At 47.5% G+C, this 27,620-nt stretch overlaps 1 protein-coding gene across 1 annotated transcript in view; it reads right to left on the bottom strand.

Moving 5' to 3' along the window:
• Nucleotides 1–6,995: 6,995 nt before the first annotated feature.
• Nucleotides 6,996–27,620, bottom strand: part of BCL2 (BCL2 apoptosis regulator) — a gene marked incomplete at its 5' end in the record, with an annotated part of 176,419 nt that continues 155,794 nt past the window's right edge. The window contains one exon of the mRNA XM_040478480.1: nt 6,996–10,040. Within this exon, the coding sequence (XP_040334414.1) occupies nt 9,906–10,040 (135 nt within the window). The remainder of the gene's footprint in view (nt 10,041–27,620) is intronic.

Raw genomic sequence — 27,620 nt, 5'->3', positions numbered from 1 at the left:
TCTTCTGACACCAAGTATTTGATGCCTGCCAATAGGGCTTGTGATACTTCCATTGAACACAGTGCAATCTAGTTTCCCTTTCACTGACAGCAAATGTTTCAAAAGCAAGAACGCTTCTAGTTAAGTCTAGAAAGAAAGAGGGGAGTTGAAGAGAAAGATGCTTTCCAGCCTTAGCAACTTAATTAGCAGCAACTGGGGGGAGGCCTTGGGGGCAGGCGGAGGAAGGCATTCCATAGACAGTGTCGTGTGTGAGCTGTAAAAAGCTGTACATAAGTCCAGAGACGCGCGGTCCAGCATGGTATCCTCCAGTCACATGTGGCTCTTGGCACCTGAAATGTGGCTGGTTCAAATGGAGAGGTGCTCCAACTGTCCGTTCCATGCCCATTTCAAAGACTTCACTTAAAAGAGAACGGAAGTGACCTCAATAGTTTTTGTATAGATTACATGTTGACATGATATATTGGGTTAAGTTGAATACATTATTAAAATTCATTTCATGTATTATTTTAATTTTTAATATGTGACTACTAGAAAATGAAAAATCACATCTGTGGCTCACATTGTATTCCTATTGGACAGCGCTGGTCCAGGAGTTTCCCCTTTGGGTAAGACAATCACTTGGTAGGTGAGGGTAAGTGGGGTAAGGAGTACAGCTGTGAGTTAAATAGGACAGAGTCTCTTGCAGCAAAGGGCCAGAGGACAGCTGGTTCATCGTGCCCTTGGGAACAGGGCCCTTCTTATGCAAGACATTAAAGAAGTGGCAAGAGGTCCATGTGACAATTTCAAAGGAAACATTTTCATTTCGGCAACCTAGTTTTTTTCCTAAACTCCACCCAAGGCAAAATGGATTATTGCTTCCTGGAAATGGAACCAGGGGACTTGAAAGTGTTTCATATTGAAAACAGAAAAGCCCAAGAAGAAGAAAAATAATTACATTTCTAAAAGCTTTTAGAACAAATGCTGGCTTGTGAGAAATAATTTTCCTATAAATATTTTAGTCCTCCTTTTCTTTCTTTCGTTCCCCAGCTGAGGATTTCCACATGGATATAGGAGGTGATGTTCCCCTTGGGAGAGAAGATCAAAGCCAGTCTGGGTCTACTTTCCATGGAGTTTGACGTAGTCTTTGCAGCTAGCTTCTGCTCCTGCCTGCCTGCCTGAGATGAAATGGGCCCCAAACTTTGGAAAAACAGAGAAAGAATGCAGAGAAAAATCCATAGCTACATAAGCATCGAAGCCAGCTGTTTCAGAGAAAGATCCAAGGCTTGGACGTCCTAGAAAGAAAGACATGCTTATTGTCTGCCTATGGGAACCTGCCCCTAAACAGCCCATTTTGAAAGACAACATTTAGTAATGTAAATAGCAAGTGACTCCTGACTGATGCTAAAGATGTGCCCAGAAAACAATGAGTCTATGAAATGGGACTTAATGGATATTTTTAAAAAGAAAAAGAACAAAAACAAATAGGCAAGACACTGGAATGAGAGTTCCTGAGGCTGAAGACTGGGTCTTAATCATTCCTAAAGTCCCGAGCCCAGTCCTGCACCTGTGCTTGGAGAGGAGTTTCCGCAAGTGTTTGTTGAATGACTGGATCCATTCATCAACCCATCCAAAGAGCACTGAGTGGGAATGATGTGTCCAAGGTGCTTAACCTGGAAAACTGGGAAACGATAATACCACTGACAGAAAAGAGGAAGCTAGGGAAAGACCTAACCTTGGGAACAGATTATAAATTAGATTTGGTTGACGTGCCAGTGGATAACAGGTAGCTGAAAAGAGAGACTCAAGGTTACCTTTGATGACCTGCAGCATTGAGTTAGCTTTTAGCTAGGAACCATGATCATATTTGGTGTAATCCTATGAAAGAGCTATTGATACATGGGGTGTGTCCATCCAGGAAAATATAAATATATAAATATATATTTATATAAATATATAAAATATATATACATATATACACACACATATACGTGTGTGTGTATGTGTGTGTGTGTGTATATATATATATATATATATATATATATATATATATATGTGCTGATCTGCAAATATGGGGTCTGATCTGCAGCATGGGTAGACTTGTTCTGTGTTACTGCTGGGAGACAATTCACCATGGGTTTCTCATGTTTCTGTTCATGTTGCAAGCAAGGCCCTGACTGCTCTTTGTTCCAGACTTTCCAAGGCTATTTGTATAGCAAAGACAGACATGGTGCCTTCTTCCAGAACAAAGGGCAGACATGCTTACTGCTCATTAGAAATTATTCGAGTTGCCTAAATTCCTAAACTCAGAGTTCCTCTCTTGTATCACAACCCACTGTGTGTGCAGATGTCTTCTGGTCCTTTTCACATACTCTCATGGGAATTGGTGCTTAGGGACCAGGCTCAAAAATGTTCATACTCTGGCTCCTGCAAGTGCTCTGAGTAATCATCTGTCCTTTGTCTCTGACCCAGGGATCTCATGTTTTCGACCAGCATCCATTAAATGGGGGCAAACGGACTTGTTAGCTTTCAAGTAGGGAAAAAAATCTCAGGCTCTTCAGAGCTTTGACCCTCCCTCTCAGAGATTCTTACTCTGGGTCCATGGAGGAACTATAGGAGACCCTGAAAGGAGGCTGTAATTAAAGTCAACACAGAGAGTTCTTCTCTAGGGAGTAAGAAAAGAGAGAAGAAAAGAACAGGGCCTGATTGCTCTGGGGCTTGCCTTTCATTAACGATGTGGGCTCAGATATTTCAGCAGCATAAATTAAGAATGGTACAGGAGCAGACAGTCAAGACTACACAGACAGAGAATGAAGTAGAAGGTGGGCAATGAGGCTGCAGGGTTTTCTTTAATGCAAAACAAACAAACAAACAATAATTTTTGCATAAATATGCAACGAAAAGAAAATATTTAAAATTGATTCGCCTCTCATACTTTTCTATAACAAAAGGAAGCCAGTGCATTTAAATGAGTTTTTGTCACCTTAAGGCTTTATTGTTATTATTTTTTGTTCCTGGAATGAGCAATTATTGCAATTATTATTACCCATTTACCTACTTGCTTGGTGCTGACAGAAAGATTTATTTCAGCACAAAAGCCCTGCTGGGTCCTGGAGGGAGGGAGTATATCTTCTGCTCTTCCCCACCCCCCCTTTCTCTTCCGCTATGGAGCTCTCAACAGAGCCCAGAGGATGTGCTGAGAGGCGCTGGTGTGCCACTAAAAGAAGTTTGAAAGACAAATTCCACCCTGACACACGTTTGACATTTAATTTTTCCAATTTAAATGTAAACAGTTGCAGAGGATTTAATTTCCAATGCGTTCTTAATAGTATGGGAAAGAAAACTGTCCCCAAACTGTCGATGGCAGAACATTTTTGTATGATGTAATTTATAGCCCCTTGCATGAAGTAATTATGATTCCTGATAAAATGCTTGAGCAATTTCCAGATAGACTTTAATGGGATGAAGAAGTCTTGAGAAGTTAGGCTTCCTCACTCAGCTATCTTAAAATGCGTCAATCAGAATTTGGCCATTCTTTGGCGATGGCACCGTTTCTTTCTGGTTTACAGGTCTCTTCCAAGAGAGAATCCCTGATTTAAAGCCAGTTTGAAATAGAATTTTGACACATGTTTTTAACAAGCCTCTCTGAAAAGTTAACAATTGACATTTAAAAAGAGAAGCGCTTGGGTGGCTCAGTCGGTTAAGCATCCCTTCAGCTCAGGTCATGATCTCACAGTTCATGAGTTTGAGCCCCGCATCGGGCTCTATGTTGACAGCTCAGAGTCTGGAGCCTGCTTTGGATTCTGTGTCTCCCTCTCTCTCTCTGCCCCTCCCCTGCTCACACTCTGTCTCTGTCTCTCTCTCTCTCTCAAAAAAAAAAAAAAAATTAAAAAAAAATTTAAATAGATTTGTTACTTATAGACTTGGAATCTAAATACCATAATGATTTGATACCATAATGATTTGTAGCATCATCTACATGAAAAAAAAAAGACAACTTATTTTTTTAACACGTGGAAATTTTACATTGTTCCTCTTCTCTCCAAAATTCATCTTTCTACCCTCCGTTTTATCCTGCTGCGATACTTCGTAAAACTGAAAGTTTAAAATTAATTAAATTTCTACCACCAAAGTAAGTCTATGAATTTTTGTGACATAAGGCTTTACATTTTTGTTCCTGGCTCGAGTAATTATTACAATTGTTATTATTATTATTACCCAATTGTTAAAGATGTACAAATAGGTAATGCATTTTTATAATTATTAAATATAAAAAATGAATTTTATGGGCAACGCACCTCTTATTGAGATGAATGGGGCTGGATTATTCTCTTCCACTCTCCCCCTGCCAAGAAGGACATGTATTCAGAAACAGAAATTACCTATTACTAGAAAGAGCTAGACTCACCATCAAGTCTATTCTTGCTTTTTGTTTTTATGGACGTCAGCTCTGAGCAGTGTTGTTCACCTAACAACACCATTTGTGTGGTGTCTAAGCGGGGTGTTTCTCGATCAGATGGAGGGAGGCCCCCAAAAGTGGGGCGACGATGGTTGGGTAGAAGCCGGTGGCACAGGAGGTGAAAGAATTCACCTGAGGCAGAACCGAGGAGATAGAAGTTTCTTGAATACACTGCAAGGGAGCAGTGGGCAGGACCGCAGAGGAGAGGCTGTCTGCAAGGATGCAGCGGGTGGGGCTGTTTTTGAAGGGGGAAGATGAGGAGGTATGTCCACCTATGGACTCTTCCCTTTTTTGGTTAACCGTGTCCTGTTGTAAGTAGCACATCGGTCAGTTAGGGCCGATGCATATTTTGAGGTGAGTCACCTGATGGAGGGGGCTGTCTGTATTCAGCCGGGTGGGTGCTGTGGGTCCTTCTGCCTTTCATTGCTCAAGCCCGTCTGCCTAAAATAGGCCTCTACAATGTGTATACTGAACAACCTTGTCATCAGTAGGATACTGGCCTTATTTTTCTGGGGTTGTCCTTATGAATTGGTACAAAACCATTCCTACTCCACTTGGTTTTCTCCAGTGGGATGCATATTTCACAGTGGTCCAAACTCTGTCCTGTGAGCACAGACATGGAACAGAGGGATTCTTCGGGTAAGGATAAGGGACTTGTATTACCACTTAACCCAATTCAGGTTCACACTCCACTCTCCCCCACCCCCGCACCGTATTGTGCATAATATTTAGAAATAGATGTCCCTACCAACCCGAAGTTCTCATGAAGAATCCTGGGGGTTAAAACTGCAAGTTAGTTGTTTAGCCATTAGACATATCCAGGCTTGAAATATCTACCATTAATGATAAATGTCGAAAAGAGAGCTGGACTTTGAGGGGTTGTGATGTCTCTAGAACCTACGCCCGCCACAGAACTTAAAACTGTTTCTCTTTCATTGCAGAACGGCCTTCATGGAGGCATCACCTTGACCCACTAAAGGTTCCCGCTTGTTTCCATCCCATCCCCCTACAGTCCTGGCCATTCTGAAAACCTCCTGAACCTGTCTCGGGAAGGTTTTGCTCCTCTGAAAATTCGTCCTCCCTCCCCTCCTCGCAACAAATGTCCTTTGTCCTGTAATAATTAAAAAAAAAAAAAAAAATCCCTGGAAGATCCAAATTGAATAACAATACAGATCTGATTGGAACCTTCATAAGCCTGACAATGTAGAATTGTATTTCTTAAAAAGTGTGGAACCACATTTGTCTGAGCTGCAAAAGACACCACAGAATAAGATCAGAATAGAATTTCAACTGACTCCCTAATTTCCTTAGAATGGCTTATATTTCAAGCCCTTCCTGTTTTTTTTTTCTGATAGAGTGGGTGTACATTACTAACTATAAGTGATAAGAAAGTATAAAAACAGCCACTGCCCTAAAAGTACAATTGAAATTAGCATTGAAGTTCACATTTATAAATTAGTCATTTTAGCATACGTTTCATTATAACATAAACTACTTATTTACATTTCATCCTGATTATTTTACTCCTCTTGACTTAGAATCACTTCCTAATTTCCCATATTGGGCCAGGACTAGGTCCTTAGATGACAAACAATAAACGTTTACTAATGAAATAAAAGTCACATCTAAATGGAAGGTCAGATCTGAATATGCAGGGAGAAGTCAGCTGAGGCAGAGAATGTTGGGGTGTTTTTTTGTTTTTTGCAAGGCGCTTCCTTAATTTGCAATGTGACTTTACTTCAAATCTTAAACTTACAAGACTTTTCAGCCACTGCAACACCTGAGACGAACCGTGTGCTGTGCAGCACGTCAGTTGTCATTTGAGCCTTCAGAGTGCTCATGCAGCGAGAGCTCAGGAGGACCCAGGTGGTTCCTGGGTGCTCTTCACCTTGTGTGGGTTTTTTTTTAAATGTTTTTATTTATTTTTGAGAGAGAGAGAGAGAGAGACAGAGAGAGAGACAGAGAGAGAGACAGAGAGAGTGAGAGTGAAGGAAGTGCAGAGAGAGAGGGGGACACAGAATCTGAAGGCTCCAGGCTCTGAGCTGTCAGCACAGAGCCCGACGCGGGGCTCCAACTTGCGAACCATGAGATCATGACCTAAGCTGAAGTCGGATGCTCAACGAACTGAGCCACCCAGGTGCCCCCTGTGGTGTTTTTTTTTTTTTTTAATTTTTAGAGAAAGAGAGAGCACAGTGGGGGAGAGGAGCAGAGGGGCAGAGGAAGGGAGAGAGAGAGAGAAAGAATCTTCAGCAGGCTCCATGCTCTGCATGGAGTGCAAGGTAGGGCTCGATCCCCGACCCTGGGATCATGACCTGAGCCGAAATCAAGAGTCGGATGCTCAACAAACTAAGCCACACAAGCACCCCTGTCCTTGTGTGTTTTTTTTTTAGAGCCTTGGACCCCAATTCGGAAAATGTATGTGCTCTCTTTAACCCTGACCTTGGCCAACATATAGACCGGTAATTCAGGTGTGTATCCCTTCTCAACACAAGATAGGTGGGAACGGTTCTCTGTTGTCTGATCGCGAAATAATGGAGGCATTGAAGGAAAGAAGAAAAAATGACAAGTTGAGGCTTTTATATACGTCCATTGCTTCTAACATGTTTTTAAGAACAAGAAAAATGCAACAACTACTCTTAGAGCAAGTGAAGCCACGATACTATACGGTTTTGGGGGCAGGTGGCCAGGCACATTTACCATTAAAACCAGATACCAAAACCCCACAGCAAAAGAAAACCAGCCAGAAGTTAGCCCCCAGGACCTTTTTTTTATATATATATATACATTTTTAGAATACTCTTCAAATCCTCTTTGAACAATAACAACAACAACAACAACAACAAAAGACAGTCTTTATATTAAAAATGTCCATGTTCTTCACTGTTAACTTCGAAAGCAGCTTGAAGGATTTCGCTACTTGGAGCATACTGCAAATTGACTCCACGAAAGTGATCTTGGTAGGATAGCAGCACAGGATTTGATATTCCATACTCATCGCTTTTGACAATGTAAACCTTTCCGAAAATAGTATTTCGCCTAAAAATTAGACTCATTCAAAGGTCTGATCATCCGGTTCCCTGAGGCCTGCCAGGGAGGTCTGGCTTCATACCATGGGTTTCCTGCTTTCTCAGGGTGGCGCACAGGCGTCACTGCATTTCAGGAAGAATCCGAAGGACGGCCATGGGACGGGCCCTGTGGAAGGAGGGCAGGAGCGCTCTGGATGGATCTGTGTCAAAACAGACCACGTAGAGCAACCCTCTAAAGATCAAACCATAGTGGCCAGCATGTAATCCCCTGGTCATTTCCCATCTGGATTTTCAACTGAATGAATCTCATGGGGTTAACCAAACATGGATGTCGTCCTAACTAATATGCGTTAGATTCTGATTTGCCCAGGAACTAAGAAACCTTCAAGGAACAAGGTCAAAGGGACAAGAGATACGTCCTTCACAATAATTCTGTTGACGTGGAAACGCACATAACTTGGTTGAAGCAATCTCCCTCAGTGGCCAGCACGCTCCAGGGGGTTTTCACGTCGCTGAGACCCGGGGATTCTCTCTCCTTGTCAGAAATGCTTTTAAAGAATTGAGACAAAAACTCCAAATGGAAAGATGGTAATTTTTGCTAAAAAATAGTGTAGAGGCCGTAACTAAATACAATTTTTAAAAAATGTTGAGATGCATGTTTTTCTTTAAAGCAGCTTTCAAAACATCAACCACAGCATTAAACATTGAACATAGTACATTCTGAAGTTAATACAGATAAATGGTATATAATGCAATAATGCCACATTTACTCCATAAATGTCTCAAAGCCCATTCTAAACTGGAAAAAATATTTTCTAGTTTATTAGCTGGAGATTTCACTTCTTTACTATGTCTCTAGAGTTTTCACCACTGACCTTTTTTTTTTTTTCTTTTTTTCTTTTTTAATGCCCCAGGAGGTACAGATAAATTCCCACATGCCACACCTGGAACTTTTTTTTTTTTTCTCCCTCTGTCAGGTTTCCAAAAAAAAACCCAAACTACAATGACAAGATAATGTTTTACATCGTAATCCCATAGACATAGGTCAGTTAATCCATGACACCTCGTTTCAACGCTTTCTTTAGGATTTACGACCTTCCCCAAAGTCATTTAAAGCCTTGCTTTCACCTGCGCAGCCAGCCCGCATGCGCGGCGGCCACACCGCACACGCGCTACACCTGTCTCCTTCCCCCGGTTTCCTTTTGGTGGCGGCATGGCCACCTCCCTCTGCCGGGAAAGGCGCAGTGCCTCTGTTTCCTCCCCTCCACGGTGATCAACGTCTTAAGAGCCTCGGCTTCCAGGTTGCACGCTCCACGAGGGAAAAGGGCCCGACTGGAGGGCCCAGGGCCACAGGCCCAGGCCGACTACTGTTCTTTCTTGACAGTGGGATTCTGAGCTCTGTCCGCTTCCAGACATTCGGAGACCACACTGCTCTGTTTAAAACCCTTGGAGCCGGCCAGCGAGTGCCCAGGCTCAGTTCCAGGACGAGGCCTCCGAGCTGGGGCGAGGCAGGGCTTCAGACTGTGGCCTCTTAGGGAAACGCAGGCACTTGTGGCGGCCTGATGCTTCTGGATAAGTCACCGAAACGTTCACTTCCTCGCATTCGGGAGGATTCGGTTTCATACACAGACAGAGCCAGTATTGGTGGGGTGGGGGGCGGGGGGAGTGTATCCAAAAATGTATGAATATGCACATCAGGGCTTAAGGTACTGGATGCTATTGGATAAATTGCTAAAATGCTTCTCGGCACAATTGGTAGCTTAAAAAAATACTTTCCTATGGTTTAACGGCATTTTCCCCATCACTGTTCTTCGCTGTGGAAATCTTGGTGGGTACCAAGTCCATCTGAAGTTCCCCAGTGTTTTCTCCCCACTGGGTCTGTACCATGTGAACCATACGCAAAGCGTGTTGTTCTTCGGGCCAGGAAGAATGGACTTCGCCGAGCGCCTTCCCTCTCTTAATATCGCAGCCCCCAGGGCAAAGAAATGCAAGGAAAATGAACACCTTCTTCCTAACTTCCAACAGCCGGCTTCTGGAACAGTCAAGTCCTTTGTCAGTTCGTTTGCTCTTCAGATGGTGAGTCAGTCCAGCCAACAACATGGAAAACAAATCCGTGTTTATAGGCACAGGAGAGCCAGGTGGTGCTGCCCAGGTGGGGCTTGGCAATTGGCGGTAGGGTTTCCAAAGACAGGAGGTTCAATGGGACTGTCTTAAATAAATAAATCTTTTTTTTTTTTTTTCTTGAGAATGTAAAAAATAAATGGTATTTCCCTTTGGCAGTAAATAGCTGATTCGACGCTGAGCCCGAAAGCTGTTTTTGTTTTGTTTCAGGTTTTGTTTTTAAGAGACCACGGCTTCGTTTCATGGGACATCACTGGTGATGCATATACTTCTACTGCTTTAGTGAACCTTTTGCATATTTGTTTGTGGCAGGCCTTCTGACTTCACTTGTGGCCCAGATAGGCACCCAGGGTGATGCAAGCCCCCACCAGGGCCAGACTGAGCAGGGCCTTCAGGGACAGCCAGGAGAAATCAAACAGAGGCTGCATGCTGGGGCCGTACAGTTCCACAAAGGCATCCTGCGGGGAAGAGAAGGGGAGACAAAAGAAACAGAATTAGAGAGAGAGAGAGAGAGAGAGAGAGAGAGCGAGCGAGCACAGGGTGCCGGCCTACAGGGAGAGTGGCATCCAGCCAGAGGACGGGGGCACCTTCAGAAGGGCGTAGGGAAAAGTAAAACGCTCTTTCGGGGCGGTGATTGAGACCCACTCTTTTTACTTCCATTCGAGACGCTGTCGTTGAGATCCTGTTGACGGGCCAGGTACCACAGAGACATAGCAGTGAGTGGTGTAGACTGAAGGTTCCTACTTCACCAAGCTCTTATCTAGTGGCGGGCCACAGACAGTAAACAAAATAAATGCATCCTAGAGTGTACTCGAGATTCCTAAGTGCTAAGGAGAAAAATAAAACGGCAAAGGCTGTTAGCAAATATCGGAGGCTTTGCAATTTTAGCTAGCATGGCCAATCCTAAAAATAATGAGAAACACTGAGTATGAGTCTGTTCCTTTCTTGAAGGCTTGCTGTATGCTAGGCACTTGTAATAAATGTCTCAAATGCATCATTTGATTTATCCTTCATACCAATATTATGGAGTCATTTTACTTCTGAAGAGGGGGAAAAAGCTGGGGGAGGGGGGAGGAAACACAGAGGCTAAGGGATTTGTCTAATCAATGGCAGCGACTGGATTCGAACCCAGAGGCGCACCGGTGCTCTTCGGTCTGCTGATGTCCTCTTACGGCTCACAGCAGCTCTGTCCGGATGCTGGTGCGGTGGACACACACAGGGTGGCCTCCCTTGGTGGCATGCCTAGGCTCCAAAGTAACAGAGTTCTCCCTGGGTAAAAAAGTTGTCACGGGGTTTCTTCCGGGAGAGGCCGGGCTGGATGACCACCACCCTGCATTTAACTCGAGTTGTGCACGTTGCAAAGCACGTGGTCACTTCTGGTCAGTTCGTTACGCGTCACTGCAGACCCAGGTCCCTGAGAAAAGAGGACGACTCCTATCCTCCCTTCCTATTGCTGCATCTAAGTCGGGTCTGCAGTACGTCATAACGACATTCTCTGGATTGTTTCACACTGGATCAACCACTCGATGCTCATTTCTTAGATTTGTCGGGGGACATTTGTTGGACCCAACGATTATCTGGACAACTCTCTTAATATATCTGAATACATAAAACGGTAAGAGAAATTCTTTTTGCTTGGTGTGATTTATTCAGACATGAAGACAACAAGACACAGCTCCACATTACTCCCAATAACGTGGCATCACAGCACACGATTTCATCACATGAGACGGTAACATGCCAACGCTTCTGGCTTTGCCGGGTGGAGGTGCCTGTGACAATGTTCAGTGTTTCTATCTGTGAAGGGCAAGTACTGCACGGAGGAACCAGGTACCAGCTTTGTCTCTCCAGTGCCGTTCATGGTTTTGATACATGCAGGTGTTTATGAGTATTTGTTCAACTAGCACTTAAAGTTTTCTGAATTCAATCACCGGCTCGAGTTTGGTCTCTGGCCCAGTGCTTCACCAGATGCTTCCCCTGCCTACTTGAAATTACTCCCTCTGTTCGTAACAACCTTTGGGAATCTTAGGAGTAGTCCTGAAGGTGAGAGTTTAAGGCATCATTGGGGGGAACTTCCCATGTTATTAAATATAGATTTCCATGGTTATTCTTCATGACTGTATAGTATTCCTTTGCATATATGCTGCACTTGATTTAACCGGTTATCTATTTGAAACTTTTGCGGTCGTAAACGATATTATGATACATTTTTGTACATAAATTCCTGTCTACTTGTTCAGTTGCTTTTGGGGGACAGATTCCTAGAAGTGAACCCAGTTGATCCGTCATCAAAATCGCCCCCCACAGGCACAAAGGGTTTGTGATGAGGCACTCCCACTCCCTCCCTGGTTGCCCTGTGATCGGCAACACCATTCACGGAAGTCAGAGAAGGGTTTAGGGCAGTGGTTCTCAAGTGGGTAATCTTGCTCCCCAGGGGACATTAGGCAATGTCTGGAGACATTTTTGGTAGGGGTGCTCCTGGCACCTAGTGGGGAGAAGCCAGGGACGCTGTTCGCCATCTTATAACGCACAGGACAGTCCCCACCATAAAGAATCATCCGCCCACTCTTCACATGGGTGAAAGGTTAGGAGAAACTCTGATCACGGACCACAGAAAACCTAATGGTCCATTTAGCGTGTCAACAGCTTGGGTCAGATTAACACAAGATGAGTTAGTTAGCCTTAGACAAGTGACTGGTCCCCAGCAAGTGGGTGCACTGTACTTTCAGATGCACTAGATTAACTGCTACCAGGAGAGGGCGCAAGGGTTTTCTTCTTTTCTGCTCTATTGTTGGCATTTTCTAAATTGGAGCCTTAGAAAAGCAAGGCAAGAGACATAAATGAAATACGTGTTTAGTGTTCTTAGCACAAAGCTGAAGTAATGATCACGAATGCTTGTCAAGGAACATACCTTCCCTGTATATAATCAGGGATAAATGGGGCAGGAAGGGGTCAGGACAGATTTATGGGCGGGAGAAACTCTGCTTCTTGTAAAGTGCCTCCCAGGATCCCACAGACACAGCTGGAAACACCTAACAGCCCACCCTTCCATGCTGCTCTCGCTGAGGGATGGGCAGGCTGGAACCTCCCAGATGACGCCTGGCAGCCTTCAGGGCCCGGCCCTGGGCTGTGTACAATGTGGCTTGACGTCGAGAGGGTCCATGGTTGGGTCCAGCCTTCCTCTAGTTACCAATGGGGTTTTCCTTGGCAGAATATGAAACGGGCTAAGCCCCTTGCTCTCTGCCCTTTCTGGCGGCAGAGCCATCCTGAGAATGTGGGGGAAGCGGAGACAAACTGGGGTTGGCATCTTCTCCCTGTTTGCCTGGTGCACGCTACTGATACCAGGGAGCAGAAGAAATGTCCCTCCAAATATCCCTACCTCTCTGGGGCTTAACGATTCCCTCTCCCGACCACCATCCCCTTGTGTAAATAACCGTGCTTCTAATGGACCTAATGGGCCATTTCTGATGTGCATTGTAAAGAAATGCATAATTTCTAGAGTGGGATGAGCCACAGTAGCATCTCTTGACCCAAAGAATAAACACTGAGTCGCTGACTCAGCCCCAGGTGACTGGGAATGGCTCTCAACGTGGGGGAGAAGGTCTGGGTGAAATCCCGTTCTTGACATTTTATTGCTTATGACCTTGAACAAATTATCCAGCCCCGGGCCTCATTTATTTCACCCGTAAAATTGGTTGTTGTGAAGATTAACACAGGCGACTCAAAGCCACTTGCAAACGTGGCCTCGAATGTGAACTTGTGGCCGTCTTAACTTGTTTGCTAGTCTGCCCTCTTGGAAACCTGCCCTGCCCTTCAGAGGGTCTACTGAGCCCGCCATTTCACAGGAGCAATCTACTAGCTCCCTCCAAGGAGTCAGCTTTTGGTTCCGGAGATGCTTGGTCATCTCTATAGAAGTAAGGAGTTAAAATGTACAAATAGGCACATGACGTGTTCCGGTCAAAGATGGGAGGTGATAATACGCTGGCCCTCTATACTTCCTCAGAAATTATTAGGTCAGGGTGTGGGGCTGGGGGGCATCATTTGACACCCTCCCCACCCCCCCACCCCACGACTGGATCCAGCCCCCAAGGTTTGCCCATCTCCGACTGCAAAGTGCAAAGCAGACCCATGCTTTCAGGACTGAAGGTCCTACAAGCTACTTTTATAGAAAGTCTTCTTGCTTTTTCAAACATCCTGATTAGGGCGACTTCCGAAGTCTGTTTGAACAGCCTGTCATTATTTGTTTAAGGTTGAAAGCTGTTTTAAATAAACACATGCTCATTTTATGTATTAAAAGCAACAAAGAGGGAAAAAGAAAACCTGAGGCATCGTCACGTGATGTGGACAAAGTCTCCGTCTGTGCACTTAGGGGTCACCGCAACAACTGTTGCTCAGGTCTGGACTGGGGCGGGGGGCACCGCCAGATTTCAGAGACGTGTGTGGCAGGTTCCGAGGTGAGTAGCCTTTCTCCTTCGGTTGACCCTCCCCTCAGAGAGGACACAAGCAGGGTCCCAGCTCTGGGTCCTCTTTAAATTTTTTTTTTTTTCAACGTTTATTTATTTTTGGGACAGAGAGAGACAGAGCATGAACAGGGGAGGGGCAGAGAGAGAGAGGGAGACACAGAATCGGAAACAGGCTCCAGGCTCCGAGCCATCAGCCCAGAGCCCGACGCAGGGCTCGAACTCACGGACCGCGAGATAGTGACCTGGCTGAAGTCGGAGGCTTAACCGACTGCGCCACCCAGGCGCCCCGTCTGGGTCCTCTTTTGTAGACCGCTTCTCCACCAGCTTCAAATTCAGAGGCCACAGATGGTCTGAGTCTGAGCTCCACCCAGAGCTGGCCCACCAGGGCGGAAGGCCAGACTTCTGACCCCAGACCCTTGCTGCACAGTTGGAAGTAAGCCAGGAGGGTGTGGGCAGGAGCAGATCATACTCAAGACTCCAAGCAAGGGGACCGCAAAAGTGTCCTCAGCCCTCCTGCATTTTGACTGGTCATGGGGTCATGGGACCTCTCCCACCTGATTCTTTATCTCTCTCCATCTCTCTGTCTCTCCGTCTCTCTCACACCCACCCTTCCCTTGAGGCAACTCTCCAAATTTTCCTTTTCCCTCCAGTACCCTTCAAGAAGTTTCATTTAAATCTGATTCCAAATAAAATGATATTAAGATACAAAGGAGTCAGATTGGCAAAAACCGATAAAAACACAGTTCTACTGAAGAGGGTGGGGTGGGGGCTGGGGGTGGGAGCCCCGGATAGTCTTACACAATTGATGGACCCCCAGGTAAAGATAATTGTATTTGTAGTTGGCAATGCATATCAGAAGTTTTAAAAATATTATCCTTTTGTTATGAATCCCACCCCTAGCTATTCATCTTAAAAAAATAATAAAATGCACAGGTTGGTTATGACAGGTAAAATGTAAAAAGAACTGAAATGTCTGAAAATATGATTGGTTAGGTAAACTTATGGCATATCCATGCAATGGAATAATGTTCAGCCATTAAAAATTGAACTCTGTATTTACTGGCAAGGTAAGATGTTCCCAACATAGTTTGGAGTGAAACAAGTAACAGCTAAACCAACGTCTGCAAGTTCGGGCCTGACTCGTGGTGGTTTGCAGATCTCCTTAAACACTGGGAAATTTTTTTTTTAAGATTTTATTTTTAAGTAATCTCCACATGCAACGTGGGGCTCGAACTCATGACCCCGAGATCAAAAGTCACATGCTCTGCCGTCTGAGCCAGCCAGGTGCCTCAGGGAAAATTTAATATGGCCTGGTTGGATATGAACAAATTAGAAATTCAGCTACATCCCACAGTCTTTGAGCTGACTGTGGATATAGACATTCTATGGTCATGGGAGATCCTAAGGGGGAAAGTCGTCCTGCCCTCAACAAGCTCCCAATCCAGTGAGGGATGGTGTCTCTATGTGCACATCTGAAGTCAATGAAACCAAAGCATGCTGCCATTTTGTATCCTGCACAGAGCAGACGGTCCTGTCAGCAGTAAGAGGAAAGTAAAAAGGAAATCAGATAGTGCCGACAGGAAATCGAACACTGCTATAGAATGTCTTTGATATTTTCTATTTTTCATGGCTTTATAATGTTGTCTCCAGGGGACACCCTTCTTCATGACAGCCTGCAAGTTAGGGAAGGAAAAGGAAAAGAAAAAGGTGAACCCTAGTAATGGCAAAACCTTGAGTTGAAAGGAACCTCCAAGGAAGTTCAGATCTGCACTGGTATAACAATGCCAAGTAAAGACATCAGCCCTTCTGTTTGTAGATGAGGCAAATGAAACCTAGACAGATACAGTAGATTACTTACCGTATGCACTGGTAAGCAGATATGAGGCGGCGGAGGAGGGTAGAAGCTGGGTTTATTATCTCCTGCGCTTAACGGGTCAGAACATTGGCCAGCAGTGGGTTCATCTGCCTCCCGGAGCGCCTCTTCCCTGCCTCCTTCAACATGCTTCCTCCCATCCCCGACCTTCCTCTGTGTCCATTCCACAGCAGCCTCACCCCTTCCAAGTGTTCCTGAAGTAAATTACCCAACAATGCAGACCACTGCTGCTCTAAATTCACGGTCTTCAGACTCGGTGAGTTTTTTTTCTTTTTTTTTAATTTTTAAAAATATTTATTTACTTTTGAGAGAGAGACAGAACGTGATATGGGGAGGGGCAGAGAGAGAGGGAGATACAGAATCCAAAGCAAGCTCCAGGCTCTGAGCTATCAGCACAGAGCCTGACGCAGGGCTCAAACTCACAAACCACGAGATCAAGAACTGAGCTGAAGTCGGCCTCTTAACCGACTGAGCCACTCAGGTGCTCCCAGACTCAGTGAGTTCCTGAAACCACTCAGCCCTCCTTTACCCTGGGTCAGATCTTTTCTCTGTTCCTTTCCATGACCATTCTGAACAGCTACCACTTTTCTTAAGTGTTCTTACCTTTTAGCAACTGATGTTCACCCCTTCTTCTCCTAGAAAATTGGGGGCGCTGGGCAAGAATTACCACGGCTTCCTGTCCTGGCCCACCCACTGATTACAACCCTATCTGTCCTTCCCTATGCCTTCCCACGCTGCACCCTGATTCCACTGTTTCCCATTGTTTTTGGAACCTTTCTCCATCTACTGTCCATGCTCTCAACTACAATTTCACCCCCATCATTACTTCTGTCTCTTTTTCCTTGGCATATAAACATTCAGATCTCCTCAAAATTCCCAGGCTGACGCTGTTCTACTTTAACCATAATCTTCTCTCTCCTGGCCTTCCTGGATAAGCAACTAAACCCATCCTCATTTGCCGCCTTCTTGCCCACATTTTTTAATCCACTCAGGCTGGCTGCTTCCCTCATTATGCCTCTGAAAACACCCTCCCGAGTCCACCAATACCCTCCCTGTGGCTAAATCTACTGGATGATTCTCAGGTTGCATCTACTGAGTACTTTGACACTCTGGACACAGAGACCACTGAAAATCTTTGCATACTGGAGAATTTCCTCTCTGCCATGATTCTTCATGGGCATCTCCTCCTCTGCCTACCCTGATAGGTACTCAGTGCTCCCTGGGCTTTGGTCTGGACTATCTTCTCTCTTTGACTAATCTCCTTCACTCTCACGGTCTTTTTTTTTTTTTTTTTTTTAAGTTTATTTATTTATTTTGAGAGAGAGAGAGCTAGAGCACGAGTGGGGGAGGGAGAGAGAGAGAGAGAGACAGACATAGAGAGAGAGACAGACAGACAGACAGAATCCCAAGAAGACTCTGTGCCATCAGTGCAGAACCCATGAACGGTGAGATCATGACCTGAGCTGAGATCAAGAGTCTGACACTTAACCAACTGAGCCACACAGGCGTCCCCACTGTCATGCTCTTAAATACCATCCCTCTGATGCTGTCTCAGAAATCTTTATACCCAGACCCACCTACTCCTCGGCCTAGCAGATTCCTATTCCAGTGGCCTTCTGTGATGCCCCACTAGAAGTAACGATGCAACCTAGCCTGTCCCCAACTGGAATTATCACAGCCCCCTCAAGCAAGCCTGTCTCTTTTCCTGCCTTCCGCATGCCCGTGCTGTCAAGGAAACCTACCCTCTCATTGTTCCCTAGAGGTTTTCCTCTTTCTCACCCCCTCACCAATTCATTGGTGAAGCCCACAGTCTGAGGCTGGGTTCCCCAAGAAGCAGACTTCCCAAGAAGTCTTCCCCAAGAAGAAGATTTGAGTGTTGGCAGTTTATTTGGGAGATGATCCCAGAAAACTAGAAGGGGAGTGGGAAAGCAGCCATGAAATGACCTTATCAAGCAGGTAACTGCTATTGGCCCTGGAAGCTTAATCCTGCTGGGAAAACTGGGGGCAGAACATATCCCACTAACGGGCGAGGGAGCTGGGGTATTTGTACGCCATCTCCTTCCATTCACTGGCTGAGGATTGCTCCAATGAAGGAGTCAATACCCCAGCACTTTAGGCCAGTTGTGTACACAGACAGGTGGGTTCTAGAAGCCAGAGAAAGCCCTCGCAGGAAGAGCTGTAGATGCCATATCTCATCGCCGGAGGCCAAGCTAGGAGCCCCAAACTAGTGGTAAGGTCCAGGGGATCAGACAGGGCCAGTATATGCACCACCAATTTGACCACCTACATACTTCTCTATCCTCATTACTTTCTCTCCCCAGGATTACCGTTATCATTTCCCATCTGGTCTCTCGGCCTCCAGCCTTGTGCTCTGCTCTTCTGTCTCCTCTCTGTTTTGCCCCCAGAACGATCTATTCAGAATCAAACCTGTCACATTCACGCATGGGTCTAAAATCCTTACCATGCACCTGAGGCTCTCGATATTCTGACCCCAGCCTAGCTGTCCTGCTCCGCTTCTGCCTTGTAAACTACCTTTGGTTCATTCAAGGATTCAGTGCAATCATTTCCTCCAATCCCCTGGGTTGAGCTAAATAATCCTCAACTATTCCTGGTTCACTGGATAATCTGAAGATGATCTGTTTACATGTCTGTCTTCCCCCATTCAACCATTAGCACCTGGAGGTGCAGGGACCACATCTTATTTATCTTTGGATCCCTGGAGCCTCTGTCTGTCATCTATTAAGCGCTCAGCAAATGTTTCTGGAACTGAAGTAATGGATTTCTTTCACTGTAGAGCAGGTTTTCCAAACGTATCTTAACAGATGATATTTTTAAAAGGGCGGTGTTCAAAGAACTAACAAATGGCAGGTTGAAACAAAATCCAGTGCTTCCCCCCGCCCCCCCCCCCCAGGCCCCACAACAGTATCTGGCATCATCCTGTGAGGGGTGATGTTCAACCAGACCCTAAGTCAGCATTGGATCTGACTGGTCCGCGTCTGTTCCATATCGGTCGTTAAATATTTTGAATAACATCCCTAGCTGTGTGCCTTGAGTTTCCAAGACAAGGATAAGGTGTGCAGCATTCTCCAAGCTCATTTGACCATTGATTCCTCTGTCAGGGAGATTCCTGCTGTGTTACGAAGGCACACTTTGGAAATGCTGCCTGGAGGCAGAGAAGCAATAATCCTGGACACTGGCAAGAGAGGCAGGTTGGGGCCTGTTGTACAGGATTGGAGGGGGGATGCTCAAAGGTCCCGAGCTGTTGGTGGACATCTAGGAGAACATAAAACCCCCCGTGGTAACAAGCTTGCATTCCACTAAGTGGTATGAGCTCATTCCCGATTCCCGATTCCCGATTCAGTCCGCAGAGCCATGGCGAGGCAAGAGTGAAGATGGTGGGACAAAGAGAAAGAAGGAAGCGAGGGGAGGGGGAGCACAGCAGACACGAGAGCTCTCCCTGAAGCCAAGGAGGCGTTCATTCTCTGGACTCCAACTTTGGCTGAGATCAAAAGGGGAAGCAAGCTGTCCCGGGGTTCTGTGAGTGGTGGCCCGCAGAGCACACGCGAGGAAGTGAGGACTTTTTCTACCTGAATAAAGCAGCTGGTGAGGAAGTGACTCCATTTCCCCCTTATCATGGGCTCGGCAGGATTTCCTCTGCAGCCACTTTGTGCTGAATGAGTCTTGAGGGTTCCGTCTCCAGATCAGAGCTGCTTTGGCAGTGGCCAGCTTCGGTCCCCTAGAGCTCTTCCTCCCTCACCCGCCTTGACTCCCAAAATATTCATTCCGGGTTTGGGGGAAAAGGAAAGGGAACAAAACACCCAACCACCATGGAGCACAGAGCTGAAGGACACACAGCTGTCTGCTTGAGAAACTCAAGCGCGACTCATGCAGTGACTCCATCTCCCAGGCTTGCAGCCCCCCAAAGCCATCTGCAGTGAGTGGGGCTGATCTTGGAGATACCCTGTGTCAGGGAAGAGGGGCCAGCTGAATCCCAGGCCAACGACATAAAAAATGAAACCTAATCTAAGTGTCATGTGGACGTAACTAGAAACCTGCTAGAGAAATGGCAGGAGATGAAAAACCCAAACAAAACAAAAAACAAAACTTGCCCGCCTCCCCAAGTTGGTCTAGGGCGGTTTTGGTGTATTTTGTGATGCAAATTGAGCTGAGGATGCAAATTGGGCAGGGGCCCTCAGGAACTAGGGAGGGCAGAAAATGAGAAGCCCAAAAGGTTCCTTGTTTCCTGAGTAGGGCACAGAATGAAAATAATTTGCAAAGGAGTCTGATGTGCTGGGGATCCTGTAGCCACGGAGCCGGGTTCCGGGATGCCTGGTATGTCCACCTGCTGGAGGAGACTCGAGCTCGCTGTTCCTCGGATCGCCCAGGTTCCGCTCGCCTACCTGCCATCCGGGCTGGGGTTCTGCCGGCCCACCTGCCATCCGGGCTGGGGTAGGAGACGCTATCAGGAGTGAGGCACACAGACAAACCCCCGGGTACCAGCTATGCAAATACTGCAGGGAGAGGGTACCCAGCCACCTGTGGGCTTAGGTCCCTCCTACCAGGAGGTGCGAACAGCTCAGGACCTCAGAAGACTGTAGGTGGAGACGGGCAAGGCAATGCCTCTAGAGCGAAATGCGCTAAATATATGTTAATAATCCTGCCGGTTGGTTCATTGTGTTTGCATAGTACACCAAAAGGGGGGAGATTAAAGGCCACGTCTACACTAGGCTCATCTTCAGGCTGCTTATTCATTCACAAAGCAAACATTTTTGTAAGGTGCTGAGGAGTCTAGAAGCCAAATAAGACACAGGCCCTGCCCTGTAAGTCTCACTTGATCCTCTGTGTGTGTGTGTGTGTGTGTGTGTGTGCGCGCGTGTGTGTGTGTGTGTTTGTGTGTGTGTGTGTATACATACATATACTCTCCTGCCTTAACAGTAGCCTTAATGGGCACGAGCGTTTTCTCGATACATCCAAAGCACTTTGTGTGTGTGTAGACGCATTTATCCTGAAGTGCTCCGGGGAAGAGAGAAGAGATACTTTGCTGTTGTCCTCACTGTTAGCAGAGCCCGCCTAGTCCCCAAGAAGGGTGCTTTCTGCAGGACCCTACCAGAGCAGAGGCCATAGTAATCTGCCTTGCAGCATTTTGGCTTTAAAAGAAAGTGTCTTCATTTTTCTTCCTTACCTTCCTCATTCCACTACCCTCTTTGGCTAGAAGTCTCTGAGTGCCCTGCATTTTCTGGCACCTGGCCCCTTTTTTGCTTTGGGCCTACACTATTTTCACTGCGGGGGGGAAATGTCACTTTACCATATTGTGTGGGGTATGAAAGTACGCCAAGCAAAAAAAAAAAAAGTGTAATTATTACAACTCAACAGCAAAGAGACAAATAGCCCGTTTAGAAAACCAGCGAAGATGTGAACAGACATTTCACTAAAGAAGATCTACAGATGGCCGACAGACTCCAGAAAAGGTGTTCAATATCCTGAATCATCAGGGAAATGCAAATCAAAACCACAAATGAGATATCACTTCACACCCCTTAGCATGGCTATGATGTAAAAAATGGACAGTAACAAGTGTTGGCGAGGAGGAAGAGAAACTGGGGCCTCACCCATTGCTGAAACAGAAAGTGGTGTAGCCACTGGGAGAAACAGCGGTGGTTCCTCCCAAAGTTGAACAGTTACCGTGGGATCCGGCAATCCCACTCCTAGACGTATACCCAAGGTAATTAAAAGTACACGTTCACGCAAAAACTTGTACCTAAATACTTGCATCGGCATTAGGCAGGATAGCTCAAGTGAAAACAACCCAAGTGTCTACCAACTGACGAACACATAAACCAAAGGGGGTACATCGTCCAAAAGAATATTATTCAGCCCTAAAGAGGAACGTATCATTGATTCAGCTACAACATGGATGAACCTTGAAAACATTACGCTCTGAAAAAGAAGCCAGGCGTAAATCGGGCGCCTGGGTGGTTCAGCTGGTTAAGCGTCTGACTTCAGCTCAGGTCACGATCTCGCAGTTTGTGAGTTTGAGCCCCGCGTCGGGCTCGGTGCTGACAGCTCGGAGCCTGGAGCCTGCTTTGAATTCTGTGTCTCTCTCTCTCTCTCTCTCTCTCTCTCTCTCTCTCTCTGCCTCTTTCTGGTTCGTGCCCTCTCTGTCTCTCTCTCTCAAAAATAAATAAACGTTAAAAGAAAGTTTGAAAGAAGCCAGGCATAAATGGTCAGGTGCCGTAGGGTGCCGTTTATATGAAATGTCCACAGTAGGCAAATCCATGGGGACAGAAGCAGATTCGTGGTTGCCAGGGGCTGGGGATAGAGAAGAATGAAGAACAGCTGTTGAGGGGTTTAGGCCTTTTTTTTTTCCTGGAGTGATAAAAATCTCTGGGGTTGCATAACGGTGATAGTTGTACAACTTTGTGAATATACCAGAAACCAACGGGTGAATCACTTTAAGTTGAATTCTATGAAATGTCAATTATATAGGTAAAAAAACCTTGATTACATTTCCCACACTACACAAGGAAGGGGACTGGACTATTTTTATGCCGCATGGAATCCAACAGAAACACTCACTGTTCGGTAACCCTGGCTTCACAGGTGTGTGGGAGGTGGGGCTCCTTTGGTTAAAAACTCTGCACAACTGTTGTCCTCCTTTTTATGAATTTTTATACACGTGGGAGGTAGTGAGGCGGGTGAAAACTGTTCTGGATGAGAAGTCGGGATGGTTGGTGCTGATCTGGGTGAGCGACTCCGGGCCCTAGGTTTCCCTTATCTAGAAATTTATTGGTAGGCCATCTGCAGTCTATCCCCCTGGGCTTCCACAGCTAATGATCTCCTCCGTCTTTCCTCCTGCATCTCCTAGGATGTGACTTGGGATGTCCTGACACATGTCAGAAGCTGTTACCCCAACTACCATAAGCCCCTGGCCTGGTTCCTTTCAGTGTGGATGGTCTGTGCCACACTCTGGCCTCCACAGCCCTCCCTTTTTCCCAAATCCACCTGTGGCCTTGGAGCCTCCTGCTGTCGGCTCCCTCCTCGTTCCCTGCCTTCCTTTCTCCAGCATGGTAGGTAGCTGCTGTGGGTCTGATGGCCTGTGTGCTTCCTATCTCTGTTCCCCACAGCCAACATCCAGGTATTTGTCCCACAGAACTCTCTGCCTTTCATGCCATTTTTATTTTTATTTTTATTTGAGAGAGAGAGAGAAAGAGAGAGAGCAAGGGCAGGGAGAGGGGCAGAGGGAGAGAGAGAATCCCAAGCAGGCACTACGCTCAGCAAGGAGCCTGGCGCAGGGCTCGATCCCACGACCCCGGCATCATGACCTGAGCCGAAACCAAGAGTCGGACGCCTAATCAACCGAGCCACCCAGGCGCCACTCTCTCAGGCCAATTTTAATTAGAACTGGCCGTGTCAGAGTGGGGAGTAGTTGGGAAGCTTTGCTCCTTCTCCGTGTAAGACTCTCCGTTGCCTGACGTGGGCTGGGGATTCCTTGGGCAGACTAGCATTTGGAATATATCCACCAACTATTCTCCCTTGGGTTCTGGAGCCATCGGGCAGGGGTTCCCTTCCCCGCTCCCTCGCGAGTCTGGACCTGCCGTGGCAAACGAGCATGACCTTCATCACGGAGTATTTGGTGGCAGGTGAGTGTGTGCTCCCTGTAGGTCACGTCTGGGCCAAGCATGTAGCACCTGCCACGTGGCCCGTGGACGTGAGGCGCGGCCAAGGTGCTGACCCTTCTCCCTGCCCCTGCAAGAGTTAATTCATGAAAATATGTCAAAAAAGGGAACCGAAAGCAGATGCTTGTTGAGTTCTGCAGCTCGGCCTAATTGCTCTCATCAAGACACTGCTGCTGGGGGGGCAGGGGGTCCTTCATTTATGAAACGCGGAGGGCCAGAGTTGAGGGCCGAATGTCTGATGCTCACTTGTTTAAATCAGCAAGTGTTGACTGAGGTTGGTGGTGGTGGGGAGTACAAAGAACCCGCATTTCCTGATAGGAACTTGCTGAAAGTAGCCTTGGACCTGAGGGGCACGTCAGAGTGAAAAGAGCAAAGCAGAATGAGTTCGCAGGAGCTCCGAGGGGCACCGCCAGCCTCCAGTTGGGCCCGGTCTGGCTTCAGGACTGGCTAAGAAGTCAGCAGCGGGCATCTTCTCTGGAAGCCCCACGCTGCACTGGCTCCAGGGTCCTCGCCTCGCTGACAGGCTCAGACATGTGTCTAGGACCAGACCTACCCCTGACGGTGCGGGTCCTATGTTCTCAGTCTGTAGCGAGTATAAGGACCGAAGCTGTGCCCCGGGGGAGCTTGGTCACTTCCCATCACATGCTTGGACACCGTTTTGGCTGGCAGCGAGGAGCCCGGGGGACCTGCTCGCAGAAGGGGCCCAAGTATTTGCTGGCTGGACCCAGGATGGGAGCTGAGCCAAACCCCTGGGCCTTACGCCCACCGACCACTCCTCGGGCCGGGGGTCGGGCCGGGACTTCACCGGCCGAGCTGGCCGTGCCAGCGGTCAGCGGTCAGTGCCAGCGTCGCCGTGCATGGCCTTGCCGGCTCCTGTCATCGCCAACACCCTGGAGCAGGTCGGCTCGAGTGGGATTTCGTGGTGCAAATACGCACCGAGCACCTGCTCTACGCCCGGCACTGCGCTCAGTGCACAGGGGGAAGGCGAGCGGCCACGGTGAAGGTCTGCACGACCACGAGCTCCTTTAAACCCAATACAGCACCTTCCCCAAATCAAACACCCAACAAACACTCTTCCAGTGGGACGACTCAGAGAGACAGCACCGTCTCACTGGAAATACTGTTGCCCGCTAAGGACAGAAGAAGAAACTCAGATTCGGGCTGCTGGAGCCTTCAGGCGGGGCTGTGGGTCTAGCAAAGTTTTATTTCCACTGAGGGAAGAAGCCCTTGGCCAAGTGCATGAATCTTGGATCCCCATGCAACATGCCTCTCATAACAAAATTAGTGCAAACTTTGGATGGCTCTCCCTAGCCCCGTCTGGGTCTGCTTTCACGAGTGTGGCCCTGGGTCCTCTGGCTTTGATCTCTCTTTCGGACGTATCTGCATCAATCAATCCAACCTCAGTCACAGCACTGATGGAGTGTTTATTTAGCGTCTACTTCTGGGATGAGGAGAGAGAACTGACCGTTGTGCCAAACCCCATGGGGTGGCTGTTACAAATGACATTATACAGAAGAGACTGGGGCCAGAGAGGTCACACCGCTCGCCCAAGGTCACACAGTGCACTGTGGCAAAGGTGCACTTCGAATCGAGGCCTCTGCAACTCCCAGGCATGCGCTTTCTCAACCACGCTCTGCCTCTCCCCCAAGAGACGGACAAGAAGGAGATCGAGGCCTGGGGGACACGAGGGGTAAGTAGGAGAGGTTAGACAACAAGTCCTGAGGAGTCACAGGGCAGGCTCGATGAGTGCATCGGGGGGGCCTTGAAGATGGGCTGGAGGGGACAGGAGCCGGACCCGGAATCCGCATAAAGGAAGAGAAGGTGGATGGCATCTCGGGACACGGAATCAAGGTGGCAGCTGGTGGCCCTACTGTGGCAGGTCCTAAGTGGGCCTGGCGGTGCGGCCAGGGGCGGGTCAGAGCGAGCAGGGCCGCAGCAACAGAAAAGAAGCCCCGGGATGAGGGAGAAAGCACACGCGTCTCCAGGACGGGCCCCTGAACACCCGCCCCGGGCGCTCTGCGGAGCCAGATCCCGCGGGAACGCAGGTGACGCTCTGTGACTCCCCAGTCTGTGGTTTGGCCCTGGTGGCCTGCTGCTGCCCACGCCACCTCGAGAGCATTTAAAAATGCTATGAAGACAGAGGCAGGCATCCCGAAGGAGAAATTCCTTCCACGGTATTCAGGAAAGGCCCTCCTATTCACGAGGCTGCTTCACAAGGAAATTCTGGAATGCGAAGGAGGCAAAATTTCCTGGAGACGCAAAAGCAAATCCAACTTGAAGCCTATTTAGGATATTAAAATAGGTGGCCCCGAGAGCCTCCACAGTGGTGGCTGGATTTCAGTCCTTCCCAGGGTCCTGCTCAGAGGTTCCCACCAAAGCAACTGTGTCCCCGGCAGGCAGGCGAGCAGACCGAGGGGTGAGGGAGGCGCGTGGGGGCCCCCCGGGGCCACACTGACCTGACCCCGCTCAGCAGGCTGCCATCCGGCCAAGCCAACAGGCATCACCTACAAGTCTCATGACTGTAACAGTTTGCTCTGCTGATTTCCATTTGGAAGTTTTTCAGAATTTAACAAAGCCGGAGACCTTTAAATTCCTAGGAACCTGCCCACAGAGCATTTTGCAAGAACGCATCTGCTTGATGGGTGTTTAATCCTTTAATGTTTGCTTCGGTTTGTATCTGGAAGGCTAGTTTGTGGGGCAAGTTTGGGATTATTGCTGCAGTCGGGCCAAGCAAGCCAGAAACATGTTCTTTAAATTTTTTTTCATGCTAATTCATTTTTGAGAGACAGGGAGAGACAGAGCATGAGCCAGGGAGGGGCAGAGAGCAAGGGAGACACAGAATCCGAAGCGGGCTCCAGGCTCCGAGCTGTCAGCACAGAGCCCGAGCGGGGCTTGAACTCACAAACTGCGAGATCATGACCAGAGCTGAAGTCGGATGCTTAACCCACTGAGCCACCCAGGCGCCCCCAAAAACACTTTCTTTAAAACGTCAGGAGTTGTGGGAGAGGACGTGTGTTCAATGCCTCCGTTTCTCCAAATTAAGGACAGACCAGCAGAGGCCGAATCCCCGGGTCTGTCCCTTTTGTACCCGGGACTCTGAGCTCAGCTCCATCTCTGGCACAGGACCCCTTCCAACCTGCTGGGAGGTTTACTCAGCAGTGAGGTGCAGAGAAGACTGGCCTGAGCCAGTCCCCTGGCACCTCACAAGCCAGCTCCAGACTCAGACAGACTCCAACACTGACTGCTTCTCTCACATTCCAGACCCCTCTTCTTCAATGTCTGTGTTCTGCTTCGCTTTCCCCACTCCCTCCTTGTCTTCCTAAAGTTCACTCCTAGGCTCTGATTTTTTTTTTTTTTTTTTTTTTTGTTCCGGGTCTCCCCCTGTCTGTCCCCTTCTAGGACAGACCTGCTCTGTGTTTTTTGGAAGGTGGTAATCCCCACCCTCTCAGATGGGAAGAAGACGTCACGCTGGCCTCTGCATTCACGGGAAGGGATTGGCCTTAGCTGCGTGGGGCCCTTCCAGCCCACTTCCTGGTGGCTGAAGGGACCCTGGTCATGGACTCTATGGGAGAATCTGGGCCGGACTGAAGGTACAAGGTCATGCAGGTGTCCTCGCCGCCCCCTGACCATGGCAGTCTGACTGGACACCAGGCCCATGGCCCCGGCTGGAGTCTGAGCCAGGTGCTTGAACCACAAGCTCAGTTAACCCTTGCGAGGTTAAATACTGGCTTGGTAGTGACGGGACGACCGGAGGGGGACGTGCGGCGGATTAAAGAGCAGAACAAAAATGTCCAAATGTCATGTTTTTGTTTTTTTTTTTCCTGTGAGTTTCCACCTCTGCCAAATTCTTGAAATTCTTAAGTCTTACGACTTTGTATGCTTTTCATTTCCGTTTAAACCTGAAACATCATTTAAATGCCTTTTGAGGTAATCCTCACCTACTAAAACAACCTGAAAAACTGTGGAAAAAAAAATGAGGGTTATTTCACACACACTCACACCTGGAGGGTTTTGAGAGATGTCTGA

The sequence above is a fragment of the Herpailurus yagouaroundi genome, unplaced genomic scaffold, assembly GCF_014898765.1.
Source record: "Herpailurus yagouaroundi ecotype Mexico unplaced genomic scaffold, PumYag 142, whole genome shotgun sequence".
Taxonomy (NCBI): domain Eukaryota; kingdom Metazoa; phylum Chordata; class Mammalia; order Carnivora; family Felidae; genus Herpailurus; species Herpailurus yagouaroundi.
The sequence above is the reverse complement of the archived record's forward strand: the minus strand, read 5'-3'. Positions and strand labels throughout refer to the sequence as shown.